Source organism: Chiloscyllium plagiosum, chromosome 2, assembly GCF_004010195.1.
Source record: "Chiloscyllium plagiosum isolate BGI_BamShark_2017 chromosome 2, ASM401019v2, whole genome shotgun sequence".
In the NCBI taxonomy this organism is placed as follows: Eukaryota; Metazoa; Chordata; class Chondrichthyes; order Orectolobiformes; family Hemiscylliidae; genus Chiloscyllium; species Chiloscyllium plagiosum.
The window spans coordinates 81,954,669-81,970,620 of record NC_057711.1 but is presented as its reverse complement, the minus strand read 5'-3'; the positions used below and the strand labels follow the sequence as shown (position 1 = coordinate 81,970,620).

General features: G+C 40.8%; 1 protein-coding gene across 2 annotated transcripts in view; it reads left to right on the top strand.

Annotated features, from left to right (window-relative positions):
* frmd3 (FERM domain containing 3) overlaps positions 1-15,952 on the top strand; it is a 245,765-nt gene that overhangs the window by 176,948 nt on the left and 52,865 nt on the right. For both annotated transcript variants that reach the window (XM_043712851.1, XM_043712861.1), the window contains one exon: positions 5,413-5,476. In XM_043712851.1, coding sequence (XP_043568786.1) covers positions 5,413-5,476 — 64 coding nt within the window. The remainder of the gene's footprint in view (positions 1-5,412; positions 5,477-15,952) is intronic.

Genomic DNA, 15,952 nt, shown 5'->3' with positions numbered 1-15,952 from the left:
CCCACCCCTAATCCCAGTCCTCCCTCACCCAACCCCAAACAACTCCTTCCCATATTCACCCTGCTCCACCAACTCAGTTTCCCACCCCCCCTTCCCCCCCGTGCCCCTGTCTGCTGCCCACCCCCCCAGCCACTGGGGCAGCTGGACTGGACACCAATATTAAGACTGCTGCTGCCTTTGTGGGGTAAGCAAATAGCACACACACACACACAACTTTTTACTGCAACTGTCTGACATGTTCCACCTTTGCCCTGTATAGGACAATATTGGAGAGATTATCTGGGGAAGGGGGGTTTAGGGGACACCACTATTAGAACTCCAGGGAAAGTGTGGGGAGAGAGAGAGAGGGCAGGAGGTCAGTCATTTAGAGACGGTACCTGGACTGTCCAATACTGTGCTCGGCAGCATTTCAGTGAGCCGAGTTCACTTTTAATCATTGTACCTGTAAACAAAAGATGCGATCAGGGTTGAAACAGCGCTTTGACGTAATGTTTCTATTGGGACCTTGAGATCCCATTCCAATAATCCGACATTCGGATAATTGATATTCAGATAATCTAAGTTCCTTTGTAGTTAGTAAGTTTGCAGATGACACCAAAATTGGAGGTGTAGTGGGCAATGAAGAACGTTAACTCGGGTTACAATGGGATCTTGATCAGATGGGCCAATGGGCTGAGAAGTGGCAGATGGAGTTTAATTTAGATAAATGCGAGGTACTGCATTTTGGGAAACCAAATCTTAGCAGGATTTATACACTTAATGGTAAGGTCTTCGGGAGTGTTGCTGAACAAAGAGAACTTGGAGTGCAGGTTCATAGTTCCTTGAAAGTAGAGTTGCAGGTAGATAGGATAGTGAAGAAGGCATTTGGTATGCTTTCCTTTCTTGATCAGAGCATTGAGTGCATGAGTTGAGAGGTCATGTTGCGGCTGTATAGGACATTGGTTAGGCCACTTTTGGAAAATTATGTGCAATTCTGGTCTCCTTTCTATTGGAAAGATTTTGGGAAACTTGAAAGGGTTCAGAAAAGATTTACAAGCATGTTGCCAGGGTTGGAGGATTTGAGCTATAGGAGAGGTTGAATATGCTGGGGCTGTTTTCCCTAAAGCATTGAAGGCTGAGGGGTGACCTTTATAGAGGTTTATAAAATTATGAGGAGCATGGATAGGATAAATAGACCAAGTCTCTTCCCTGGGGTGGGCAGTCCAGAACTGGAGGGTATAGGTTTAGGGTGAGAGGGGAAAAATTTAAAAGAGACCTAAGGGGCAAAATTTTGACACAGAGGATGGTATGTGTATGGAATGAGCTGCCAGAGGAAGTGGTGGAGGCTAGTACAATTGCAACATTTAAAAGGCACCTGGATGGATATATGAATAGGAAGGGTTTGGAGGGATATGGGCCGGTTGCTGGGAGGTGGGACTAGATTGGGTTGGGATAGCTGGTTGGCATGGATGAGTTCCATGCTGTACATCTCTATGACTCTATGACTCTGTGCTCAGGACAGGAGGAAAGGTCTTGAAGTCTCTGCTGACCACATTGTTCCCTGCAATTTGTTCACAGATTATCTCAGGCAGGCAAGATGATGAGTGAAGTACACTCATTCTTTCTTCTAACTGGTAAATTGGTGCAGCTGTCGAGAAATCTGTAGAGGGTGGTCCATGACCAGCTAGAGCAGAGACCACGACAGTCACAAGGAGTGACAGTAAGTGGTCAAACAGTGCAGGATGCTGGGTAACCAAGATCATGTGTGACATTGAGCTATTGAATATCTCACAGCCAGTACAGCTAGCTTCAACTATCAGAGTGGCATTGCCAGAGTTGGCTGAGAATATTACAGGATGTCATCACTCCCCTTTGACCATTCCTTCAGGAAGTTCTATGAACTCTTGGATTGGTAAGCAATACACACTGTCAATGACGCCATCACCTGCAGTGTCTTGATGAAGGGTTATGCCTAAAACATTGACCCTCTTGCTCCTCAGATGCTGCCTGACCTGCTGTGCTTTTTCCAGCCCCACTCTTTACAGACTCTGACTTCTCAAGCATCTGCAGTTCTCATTATCTCCCACCTTCAGGTTTTTCCAGGGTTGCACTGAGGATGTGTGGTATATCACAGTTTGCCACACATAACTGCATTCAGGAAGTAACACTTTTCAAAGAATGAATGAATTTATTAGGTTGTTCAAAGAATAAACAGAAAGCCAACGTTATTCACTGCCATTGCTGGATTTCCACAAGTGCAGGAGAAAATGACTACACATAAAAATTGAATGAACTACGGATGCTGTAAATCAGAGACAAAAATAGAAATTGCTGGAAAAACACAGCAAGTCTGGCAGCATCTGTGGAGAGAAATCAGAGTTAATGTTTCAGGTTGAGTGACCCTCCTTGAAAACTATGCACATGTAGCACCCGGCCCTGCCTGGTTACCATCTGAAAAAAAACAAGATTAATGGACACGTGGACAATTGTGGGTTATTAAGTAACCAGCATGGATTTCTTAAGGGAAAGTCATATTTAACTAACTTGCTGGAGTTTTTGAAGAGATAACATAGAGGGTTGGTGAGTGCAGTGCTGTTGATGTAAGAGTTTGAACTTTCAAAAGGCTGTTGATATAGTGTTGCACAGCAGACTTGTGAGCAAAATTAGAACTCATGAAATAAGATGAATAGTCATAGTATAGATTTTTTAAAAATAGCTAAGTGACAGGAAACAGACAGAAATTGTTAATAGTTGATTCTTTGGATTGGTTGCAGTTGAGTTCCCATGAATCAGTATTAAGATCTTTGCTTTTCTGGATTATATATTAATAGACGTTGGTGTCCAGGGCAAATTTTCACAACTTGTGATTAATATGAAACATGAAAGCATTTTAAACTATGAAAAGGTTAGTGAAAACTTTAGAAGGACATAGGCAAGTTGATGAAGTCCGATTCAGTGGAGGAGAGTGAGATGTGTGTTGGTAGGAAGAACATGGACAGACAATAAAGCATAAAATGTATAACTCTAAAGTGCAGAAACAGAGAGACCTCAGTTTATATGTGCATAAGTTATTTAAAGTGGCAAAACAGGTTCGGACAGTAGGTGTTTCTTTGCTTGTTGGTTGAAGTAGTCATTGAGTGCTTTTGTTACTTCCTTCTCCATAGCTTTTTTAGCATCTAACATTTGCCTGAGTAGGATATTGTCTGCATAGGTACCCATTCTATATAATATTGTATTGACTTGCATTGTGCTCGGTTTTTAGCGAAGCTGGCATGTGTAATAATTGTAAATCATCTCACCCACTCAGCACACATCTGCAGGACCTGTGACCTGTTTGCAGCATTTTGACAATGACTTAGACCTTTCTAATTTGTTCTTTCACTCACTGCCACCAAGTAATATTCTTAGTCTTGCTGTGCTGCAAACAAAAAATTGAGAGTGCTTGAAGTAAGGAAAACATTAATGTTATTGAAGAAACATCTCTGTGACTGTATTTTGCTACAAGGGAGAGCAAGATCAAATGACATTGCATCATGACCTTTGATAATGCATACTATCTCATTGGCATATTGAACAGTCTTAACCTGTTATTGTAATATGGGTTTAATGCAAAATGTCTTAAATGTTGTTCTATATTATGTTGTGTACTTCTATGTTGTGAACCTGTATTCCTCACCACTAGCAACACATTTGGAACTCCTAAAGTGACATCTATACTCACATTTTTATGTGGTGTTATTTAAATAGCTACAGTATTAGCATAAAACTCACAGCAAGTTTTTGGTAAACCTTATCAAGGAGTTAGTTCATCTATTGCAAGAAAACTGAAGAAACTTGTGCAAAATAGGATGGTTTCATAGAAAGCTCTGGATATAAGAAATAAAGAAAAATAAATCAGTTGCATTTGTAGTTCCTTTGATTTCCTTAGGAAATCCCAAAGTGCAACCAATTAAGTACTTTTGACATGTTGTTCTCATTTTTAGCTTCCAAACAATGAAGCAAACAGTGTGCTCATCTGAGAAGGACAGTAGCCAGGCAAGTTGACCAATTTTAACAGCCTCCTGCCTATTTCCAGACCTGGGAAACAGGCAGTGAATGATTGCCTGGCCACTGAAATCAGATAGGATAAGGATGTCACTGGGGACCAAAGGAACTAAGCCCTGAAACAAAAGGATATTAAAGCTAAAATACTATTTGGTGGAGCCAGGAGAGAATAATGCTTTTCTAGGAGAGAACAAATGGCCTTCATCTCAAATTTTAATTTCAGGGATCGTAATAGTTTGCACATGAAGAATAGAGAAAATCTACAACTCTGTCCTTCAAAAGCTGTTGTGGCTAGGTTAATTGAAAATATCAGAACTGAGATTGGTCGATTTTTGTTTGATAGTCTATTAACACTTATGGTATCAGGTTGTGTAGCTGGAATTAAGATAGATATCCAACCTAATTTAATTGAATGGCTGAACAGACGGAAAAGAGTGAATAGCCTCCTCTTATTTCTATATTCTTTTTTGGCTTGATATTTTTCTAAACTGATCATATTTTTACATTTCCCATGTGTGGAGAGTAACACATTTGATTAATTTTCCATTATTGTCATGCTTCTCATGTGTCGAGAGTGTGTTGCTGGAAAAGCATCTGAGAAGCAGGAGAATCGACGTTTCGGGCATAAACCCTTCATCAGGAATGAGGCTTGTAGACCAGGAGGCTGAAAGGTAAATGGGAGTGGGAGGGTGGGATTGGGGGGAAGATAGCTGAGAATTTGATAGGTAGATGAAGGTGGGGGAGAAGGTGATAGGTCGGAGAGGAGGGTGGGGTGGATAGATGATAGACAGGTCAAGAGGGCGGCGCCGAGTTGAAGGCTTGAGACTGGGACAATGTGGGGGGGAAGGGAAATGAGGAAACTGGTGAAATCCACATTGATTCTGTGTGGTTACAGGGTCCCAAGGTGGAATATGATGTTCTCTGACACCCGCACCAACCAACCCCATCACCCTATGGCTAAACCCTTCAACTGCCCCTCCTTCTCTGCCAAGGATGTGCAGATCCTGGGCCTCCTCCATTACCAAACCCTTATCACCCGACGCCTGGAGGAAGAACACCACCCTCTTGACCTGTCCATCACCTTTCCCATCTGTCCGCTTCACCCTCCTCTCCGACCTATCACCTTCTCCCCCACCTTCATGTACCTATCACATTCTCAGCTACCTTTCCCCCCCCCCCCAACCCCACCCCCTCCCATTTATCTCAGTCTCCTGGCCCACAAGCCTCATTCCTGATGAAGGGCCTATGCCGGAAATGTTGATTCTCTTGCTCCTCGGATGCTACCTTACCTTCTGTGCTTTTCTAGCACCACACTCTCGACTGATCTCTAGTATCTGCAGTCCTCATTTTCTCCTAAGCTCCTCATGTGTTTTTTTCCTTTTTTTCCAGGTCTGATGTCAGCAAATTGAAATTCGATGGGAAGACATTTTATGTTCATGGTGTTCAGAAAGAGGTTAGATACTATATTGTCAGTGCACAATAACATGGAAAAGACAGGAAAAAAAACGATAAAGATCTAAAAGCCAACAAACTTGACTAACAAACTTGTTCTGTGCATGTCTTCTAGCATACATTGCAAATAACATTTTGTGTGTGAATATATGGGCATGTTTTCTCTCCATTAGGAACAATTATTAAAGTCAGCCTGTTTCTGTGGACTAAACCTCCAGATGCATGTCAGTATTTCCATCAGAAACATGTTTCAGAAATGTGTTTTCACGAGGCAGAAACTGACACCAAGGACTGTGTCTGCATTCATTCTCATTTTCACACTTCAAGCTGTTGATGAGCTGCTTAAGCACCAGTACTGCCAAACAAATCATAGCTATGTCAAGCAGAACAACTTTTTATCACAATCTCACAATCTTTCTTGATTAGAAACAAGATCAGAACATAAGGTCTTACAGAGCTATGTTTTACAAGGTGGGGGTGGTGGTGGGGGACAGTGTACTGCTCTCCTCCCCAGTTCCCATGACACACATTACAAAAGATCATTCCGCAGCAATAACATACGTAGGTAGCCTTAATCGAGAATGGGACTTCCATCCCTCAGAGAAAGAAAGTATTACTCTTGCAATCTGCTAGCTAATCTGATTTGTGGCTAAGGAGAGGAGTGGTGAGTGAAAACTGACAAAGGCAGGGAGTTGGGTGGTAACATCTTTGAGGGATGCTCCTGATGCACACAGAGCACCCCTGAAGTATGTATGCCCCCTTCCTTCCTATCTTTCAATAGTCTAATTAAAAAAAACCTACTCACTCATCTTCCCATGCCAACCACATTATGTTCACAGCATAAGATTAAGTACATTTTATTATGAAACTCAATTGCTGTTAATTATCATTTTAAATATGATATAGAGGGTGCTGATTTTGATGTTTTCCTGGCTTCATTTTTATAGGGAAGGTTCAGGGACAAGCAGGAAGGCAATAGGCTGGTCATTGCCCTATGTTATGTGTTCTCATTGAAAACCTCTCACAGGGTCCCATAGTATCACGATGATGAAATAAAAGCAGGAGTCGGCCAGTGAGCCCATTGTGAAGTTTGACATTCAGCAAGCTCATGGCTAATATTCAAAACCAATTCTAGTTGCTTGCACTCTCCTCAGATCCACTCTTCATCTGGGGGACTTAGCTGCATATTGTCAGAGAAGTTGGATATTTGACAGTCTGCCCCCTCACCTTAGTCATTACTATAGATTGTAAATAGTTGAGGCCTAAGTATACCATACTAATTATATCAGAAAGTATTATATTTATTTCTACTCTTTGCTTTCTATCAATTAAATAATCCTTATTCCATGCTTATACATTACTCCCAATCCCTTGTGACATAATTAGATATCATAAACTTTTTTGCATGACAACTCATTAAGTGCTTTTGAAAATCTGAATACATTTCATTCATTGGTTCTCTTTTATCCAATCTGCTAGTTACATCCTCAAAGAATTCTTATCAAATTTGTCAAATTAAATTTATCGTTCATAAACTGACGTTAACTCTGCTTGAATATATTCTGATTTTCTAAGGGCTCCAATTATTCATAATTGATTATCTCACTAATGATGTTAGGTTCACTGACCTTTAGAACTCCGTTTCCTCTCTTCATTCTTTCTTAAAGAACAGGGTTATGTTTGCTGCCTTCTAATTCTTGGAAACTCTTCTGGAATCTAAAATTCTGGAAAATCAAAAGCAATGCATCCAATTTTTAGGTTATGACTTTTTTTTTGGATCATAAGATGCAGATCATCAGGTCCATGCCACTTAGACTCATTAATTTCTCTAGGGCAAAAGTGAGGACTGCAGATGCTGGAGATTAGAGTCGGGAGTGTGGTGCTGGAAGAGCACAGCAGGACAGGCAGCGTCCAAGGAGTAGGAGAGTCAATGTTTCAGGCAAAAGCCCTTCATCAGGAATGAGCCCTTCCTGATGAAGGGCTTTTGCCTGAAATATTGACCCTCCTCCTCCTCATTAATTTCTCCAGTCAAGTTTTATTACACTGATTTCTTTAAGCTCATTCCTTCTAGACTCTGTCTTCCTCATGACTTCTGGTATTTGTTTTGGCTTCAATAGACATAAAAATATGAAGTTTCATTCAAGAGGCAATTAATGGGAGTTGGGTGAATTTCCTGCTTTGTGCCTTTGCCTCTGGAGAAAGTGACTTCATTCCTGGAGGGTGGAAGCCATCTGCAGACAGGGCAGCCAACTTGGACAAGAGGTTGGAGACAGCAAATGGACCGTTTGCTATAGTATTAGGCTGCTTAAAGAATTTTCATCAGTGCTGTGGGATTTGTTCTCTTCAGTTTTCATAAAAACTCTCGTCCTCACCCCTGACATCCTGTCACCACCTACCTCATTTAAGTTTGAGGAGGAGGAATTTCTTCACTTGGAGGATAGTGAATCCTTGGCATTCTCTACTCCAGTGGTTTTTAACTGGTGGCCAAGGTAAGAAGAATGCCGCAAAAAGTTTGCATCCGAGCTACCAACTCCTCCAAATCCTTGGTATATATTACTGAAGCTGGAAAATGTGTTGCTGGAAAAGCGCAGCAGGTCAGCAGCATCAAAGGAGCAGGAGAATTGACGTTTCGGGCATATTACTGAAGGCCGTGTCTGCTGAAATTTGTCACCATGCATGTTAAGGAGAATGGAAATCTACTTAGTCATGCAGCACGAGTCTTCATCTGAAAAGGCTGGGAACCAGTGCTCTACTCTTGAGGGCTATGGAAACTGAATCATTGAGTGGGTTCAGGATAGAAATCAATAGGTTTCTGTGATTAACAACATTAAAGGATATGGAGATAGTGGCATTGAGAAGATCAACATCTAGAATAGAAGGACAGACTTGCTCTAATCTAGACTCTGAATTCCAGCATCTGCAGTACCCACTTTTGCCTTGCTGGACTGAATGACCTACTTCTACTCCTATGGTCTAAATAAACATTATATACTTGACAAGATGGAACAGAAAGCCAGAATTGTTAATCAAGCAATGTTTCCTTTGGGTCTCATCCATTTCAGCACTCCAATGGATATTTGGGCTCTCAGCCAAGCCTCATTTATGGTATTGACACTTTAAAGAGCCTGGATGATTGACCTTTTATTGGCTTGCAGAAAGAAGAAAGTAGTGAACGAATGACTCGTTTTTATAAAAATCTTTTTTTACATGTCTTATTGTTGCTGCAGATTTCATTGTTTCTATAGATTGTATCGTGATTTGATCTGATAATCCTCAACTCCAGTTTCCTGTCTTTTCCACATAGCCCTTGATGCTCTTACTTATTAATGATCTGTCTATCTCAGCCTTGGCTATACTTAACAACCTCGCCTCTGCAGTAAAAAAATTCAACAGATTCATTATCCTCTGATAAAGAAATTCTTTCTCATTTCTGTCTTACATGGTAATCCCAACTCTGAGGTTATACTCTCTGGCCACAGACTTTCCTGCAAAGGGAAATAACCTGTCCACATCTACCCTGTCAAGTCCCCTAATAAATCTGTATGTTTCAGTAAGGTCTCCTCTCATTCTATTAAACTTCAATGAGTACAAGTCCAAGCTGCTAAAACTTTCCTCATAAGAAAATCCCTCCATGCCCAACCTTCTCTGGACTGCCACCAATGTAAGTATATATTACTTTAAATAAGAGGACAAAAACTGTTCACAAAATTCAGGATGTGGTATGATCAGGTTCTTGTATAGCTTTGACAAGATTTTCATATTTTGATACTTCATTCTCTTTGAAATAAAGGTCAACATTCCATTTGCCGTTCCTATTACAAACTAACCTTGGATGCTACTTTTTTGTCATTTTCTGTGTGGCTGCTTTGTGTAGTGTGTCTCCATTTAAATAATATTTGTTATTTATACAAAGTTACAAGAACACAAATGCTTGAAAATTTTGCTGTGGAAAGTAATGAACAAATAACTTCTTATGAAAAGATTTTCTTGCACATTTCATTGCCACTGTTTGGTTCATTATTCGATATGTTGTGTTGTGGGCAATGAAGTGCCATAGCCTAATATGGGGGTATGAGAAACCATGGGATTTGATTGAAGGGGGCATAGGTTGGCTTGGGGGCATGAGGAACCATGATGAGTGATGAGGGAAGGTCAGAACATGGCTTGTGGACAGAGTGAGCATCATGATCCATAAGCCCTATAGAAACTGGCCCAACTCCATCAAAATTGCAAAGTTGTAGGCCATGCCTATCTCTGCACTAAACCCAGCAAGGTTGGAGACCAGGTTGCCTGTTCATGCCATTAAACCAGCCTGCACCTTTGAATAGCCCTGGTGGAAATTGGAAACCCTGGGAATGGGATCAGGAAGCTTGAAATGAGACCCAATTGCCATTTTTAAAAAGGTTCCAAGTCATCTGGCTCAGCAAAACTCCAGGCCTATATATTTGGTTAGTATCTCTGCCATTTCGTTATTCTCTGCTACAAATTCACCTGTCTCTGCCTCTAATGGACCAAAGCTTATTTTCACTAAGCTCTTATTTACATACGAATAGAAACAATCATAAGTTGTTTCTTTGTCTTTAGGTAGTCTACTGTCATTTTGTTCTTCTCTTACCTCATCAATTTCTTTCCTCTTCTTTGCTGAAACTTTGGGGATTCTTGTGTGCAGGGCTTATAAAGCAAGAACAAAAATATGAACATAGCTAGTATTAAAGAGATTTCTACTTGCATGTAATCTGCAGCTGCATGATCATTTTGATTCTATTAAAAATAGTTAATGTAACATACTGTATTGGCTTCTGATAATAAGAATTCCTAGTAATAAATTCAGTGTCCTTAATCTGTATCCATAATTTTCAACAGGAACTGATTTCACTTGTGACTTTTGCTGTCTGCTTATGCAGTATTATTACTGCATTACTACATGTTCTGATTATGCAGAGTGTCTCATCTATCAATTTAATTATGGATTTCATTTGATAACTGAACTAGTTTTATTAGTGACAATCAACACTGACAGTTGCTATAAATAATGAACTCTGTGTAGTCTTAGCAATTAGCCCATAATCCACAATGTGTCAATGCAATGATTCATATTGAAGTCATTTTGTGCTTTGATGACTAGAGTTCACTTTAATTTAATACATTATTTTGTAGCTTATGGAACAATACTATTTAAAAATAATTTGTAATGTACAGCATTTTAGAAGATGTATAGTTGTTTCCTGCAGTTGTAGTAGAATCTTTTAAAATGATGAATGTACTGTTCTATTCAACGAGTATTTAACAAGTTTACACCTATTACTCCATCTTTGCATCCTGTCAAGATGAGTGAGTTGAGACCAAAGAGGGAGGGATAAATGCCTGGGACTGCTTTGTTGCAATTCCTGTCTACTAGTTTTAGAATAATATTGATGCAGAGGTGCTAGTAATGAATTAATAAAATAAAACTAGAATTTAATTCCCTTTAAAAATGAGCACCAGAAATGCTTAGTCTGAAAATCAATAAGAGGCTATCTCTGCATGTGGAATTCCCACCTCCGTTTTTGTCATCAACATTTTAACTGGTGTGAGGAAGGAATAGAGTCATGACCTGATATGTATGGTGAGTGACATTAGAACTTCCTTTGTAGTCTTCTCAGGATTATCTTGTTTGAGTAAGGAATTATATTTCCTACTTTTTCAAATCTTCACAGTTGTTGCATAAACCAAAATATTTACTGTGGAATTGTATCAGATAGTTTCTCTATTTCCATACTAAAGATTGTGATGTATAAGTAAACTATTGGAGATGTAGAGATGGAAGCCATATGACTGTGGCAGTCTAAGACGGTAATTTGTACATGATAGCATTTCAATCCAAATCCAAAAAAAAAGAAGCATATAACTGTAAGGCTTGAAGACCCTAATGACCACCATTGACAACACTGAACATTCCATCAATAGTTCAACATGCAGCTAGGTTAAACTGTAGTGGCAAATGCCACCAGCACCCTCCGTCATTCAACACTGCCATTCCACAAGATCTGCATCAGACTATTCCCAAGGATGCCATCTCCCGCTGTGGGATGACATGGTGGCTTAGTGGTTAGCACTGCTGCCTCACAGCACCAGGGATCCGGTCTGATTCCAGCCTCTGGCGACTGGCCGTGTGGAGCTTGCATGTTCTCCCTGTCTCTGTGTGGGTTTCCTCTCGGTGCTCTGATTTCCTCCCACAATCAAACATGTGGATTGGCCATGCTAAATTGCCCAAAGTGTCCATGGATGTGCAGGCTAGGTGGGTTATCCATGGGAAATACAGGATTATAGGGTAGGGGGTCTGGGTAGGATGCTCTTCAGAGTGTGGACCTGATTTGTCGAATGGCCAGTTTCCACACTGCAAGGAATGTATGATTCCATAACCTTTATACCTGAATGGGGTATTAGCTGTCAACCAGATGCTTAATAGATGGAATACTTGTGATCTCCTTTTGCATTCTCCTCCACAGCTTATCTGGCCCTCAGCAATGCAGTCCCACTTCCTCTTCCTCTTTTGTGCATCCTGTGAGAACGAGGGAAAGGGTAATGAAGCAGCTCTGTGTTGCACAGCACAGGGATTTTCCGCTGGGATTGAATTTGATTTCCCGTTTGGTTGATGCTATCTCAATGACTTGGGCACATATTTCTCCAAGGGTGAGAAACATCATGCACCTTGTGACCCCAAGTGCTTTATATGTCTATGATCCACAGGGAGCTCTTGGTGAAAATCTTGCTTGTCTTACCAGTATGCAGCAAATCATGAAAATGTTTCTGGCACTGCACCCATGTACATCAGTGACCAGCTGACCACCTTCACAATCCCCATTCATACCTTCTTTGCTATGATTGGGGCAACCTATGGCCTGGAGGATAAGTATGACCCACCTGTCTTCACCTATGCACTAAAATCTTGAGCTCTCTATTGATGAACTGAAGGACTGGTATGTCCCTGTTTTCATGGCTGCTTCCATTTTCAGCCATCCTGGGATTGGGGCTGATGAATTCCATTTATTCGTATGTATGTCGCATTATTAACTTGGCATGATGGTAACTGATAGTCTTTTGTGTTCAGAATGTCAGTATTTTTGCCTTGTAGAGGTTTGGTAACCTCACTGTTACTGTATGGGTATCAGGGTGGGATGCATTGTGACTGAGCAGCAACATTTTAAGGGGACAGAGTTCCTTGAGGGGTACACATGCCTTGGTATCAGGTCAAACTTGGATTAATCAAGGAATTGCTCAGTTTCTCACCTCCTCTACTGAGGTGCCAGAGACCAGGTAGTTGTAAAGAATTGTAGGATTGTAAAGAACTGTATAAAACCTGAGCTGAGCTGCTGTACCCACCAGTCGAAACTGAGGACTGCAGATGCTGGAGATTAGAGTGAAGATTAGAGTGGTGCTGGAAAAGCACAGTAGGTCAGGCAGCATCTGAGGAGCAGGAAAATCAACATTTCGGGCATGAGCCCTTCATCAGGAATCTCTGCTGTGTCCACTAGCACAGTTGTGTCTATTTGACAGGAGGAAGTCAGTTGAAGAGCGAGCAGCTAAAGACTGCTCTCAAGAAATCTGTGTTTCAGCTTCAAAGATAACAGATTAGTCAAGCACTGGGTTGGGAGTTCATTTAAAGTTTTTTCATACTATACCAACTTTTAAAGGGCAGCAGTAGATTACCGAATGAGCTAATCAGCAATGGGGCTCACAGTTGTCTCTCGGTGAGCTGTCTCCTCACAGAACATCGTACAATTTTTTTCAGCACTAAGATGGCACTGCTTGTGAGTCTTTTATCAGTCATGGGACAGAATGGATTCATCTGTGCCCAACCCAATGTCTACCCTCATTTACTTCCCCCAATGCTTCAGGAAGTGAGAGCCTTGACTCCAGGTTTTTTTACAGGAACAGCTACTCAAGAGGTGGTCAGAAACAGCTACTCAAGGTAGTATCATGATATTGGTTAATTGCCCAACTCCCCAATTCCTGGCTTCAGGACCACCAAGGTGAAAATCTTCTGAGGAAGGGTCACTGGACCCGAAAGTTAACTCTGATTTCTCTTCATAGATGCTGCTAGATCCGCTGAGATTTTCCCGAAACTTCCGTTTTTGTTTCTGATTTACAGCATCCACAGTTCTTTCAGTTGAAAATCTACATCCTGTTTCATTGGTGGTGGAGGCATAGATAGCAAATGCTGGTAGTTATGTTTTTTTTCTTGAGCATCCTACTATGCAGAGTTGAAAACCTACAGCTTTTTGTACAATCAGCATTAATTATGTTTGACAACTTTACCTCAAATCTTTTAATTTGCTTTCCTCCTGATTGTACATTCTCCTACCTTCCGTAAATGTAGCAACATTAACTTTGTAAAATTCCATTTCAATCTGAGCAATTCTGCTTTATTTTATTTTTCTCCACACTTGTGACCTTTTACAATTGTTTAGGCGATAAGACATTAGAGTAGAAATAGGTCACTTAGCCCATTGAATCTGTTCTGCCATTTAATGAGTTCATGGTGGATCGGATAATCCTCAACTCTGCTTTTCTACCTTTTTCACCATGACAACAGAGACTTTGTATTCATAGGTTTACTTCACTAAGCTCAAAAATAATGTGTTTATTATAAACAAATATATTCTTACAAGGCAAAACTCTGTATCAATAAAGCAGCTGCTAGGAGGTAAACTTTGCCCCCTTAAACATGCACAATCACGTGACAGACAAGACAGAACAACTCTATAGCGAGTAAGGGCAAATGGGAAAATACCCCAGTGGGGCCAAGGGTTCAATGTCAAAGAAAAAAAAGACTTTTCATAAGTCAGTCAGCTTCCTGTCATTGAAATCACAATTCTGACAGTTGTACAATCAGTGTGATCATCAAATCAGATGAAAGTCAACTAGAAATCCTGATATTTAAGTTTATCAGATTTTTATAATATTTTAGCCAAGAGAGATTTTGACAGTGGTTTCTGGTTTAGAACAAAATAGAGTAGAACAGCAATTTATTGTAATGTGTATTTTGACAAAACAAAGTGAAAAGTTTTATAAGTTATCAAACTATGGCACCTAAATTAATGATAGAAGTTATAAATAAGAAGAAACACATGCAACAGTCCATTACAGTTCAGTTAAAAAATCCTGGGTTTGGGGTACATTAGAAAACCAGACCAAAACAGCCATGCTTGACCAGGCCAAGACTACCACGCTAGGCCGAAACCGTCTTGCCACACCGAGACAAGCTCTCCATGCCAGGACTAGACCTCCCCACTGGACCATTGGAGATCCAGAAGCTGCCTCTGAAACAAGGATGAGACTTCTACGCTAAGATGAGACCTCTGCACCAGAACTAGACCTTCATGCCAGGCTGCTCGAATACCCAGAAGCCACTGAAGAAGACCACCATGATGGGACAGGACTTCCACACTGGGACAAAAATGCCACTTGAGGTTGAGGCCGTCCTTCCTGGACAAGACCTGTCACATTGGGAGACTGCCTAGCCAGGCACCAGGCCTAAATTGCCATTCTGGGCCATAAGAAGCCACTTGGTCTCTAGGCCTGGGATAGGGGAAGACACCTTCCAATAAAGTTGCGAGATGAAGGTAAAATATGATGGAAAAAATAGCAACTGCAGTCTACAGAATAATGATAGACAAGAAAGTCAGGGCTTCCAAGTCAGGACCCCTTAAAACAGTTTGTTGAATCTCATCTTTTATCTGTTCTGAAAAGTTTTGCTTCTCCAAAATCACTTGATTTGTTGTAAACAATGAACAAACTATAGCAGACTATAATCCCTTCAGTACTTATTGCAGAATATAACTCCCAGAAACTATACGGTAAACATCTTTTTTAATATGAAATGTCCAAACAGTTCCGTATTCCAGTTCATCACAGTCCTTATGTGTATATGTATTTCTAACCCACTGCATTCCCATGGGAATTGGTCACCCAACAAGACATTATATATGTGAATTTTCACAGCAAGTCATAAAGTTTTCGAGATGTACAGCACAGAAATGGACCCTTCGGTCCAACTTTTCCATGCTGACCAGATTTCCTAACCTAACCTACTCCCATTTGCTAGTCCTTGGCCCAAGTCCTAGCAGGATACTTGAGGATATTGAGACCAACTGAACCCATCCTCCCTCCCTCCCTCTCTCATGTCTTCCAGCTGTACAACAGCAATATATTGATATTCAACACAATGAATCATTCAAAATGCTTCACTGGAGCATTAAAACAAAGTATGTTACCAAGCTAAATGAGGCACTGTTGGTTGGATGACCAGTTGGTCAAAGTGGTAGATTTTATATTAGATTACTTACAGTGTGGAAACAGGCCCTTCGGCCAACAAGTCCACACCGACCAACCGAAGCGCAACCCACCCAGACCCATTCCCCTACTTTTACCCCTGCCCCTAATACTACGGGCAATTTGGCATGGTCAATTCACCTAACCTGCACATTTTTGGACT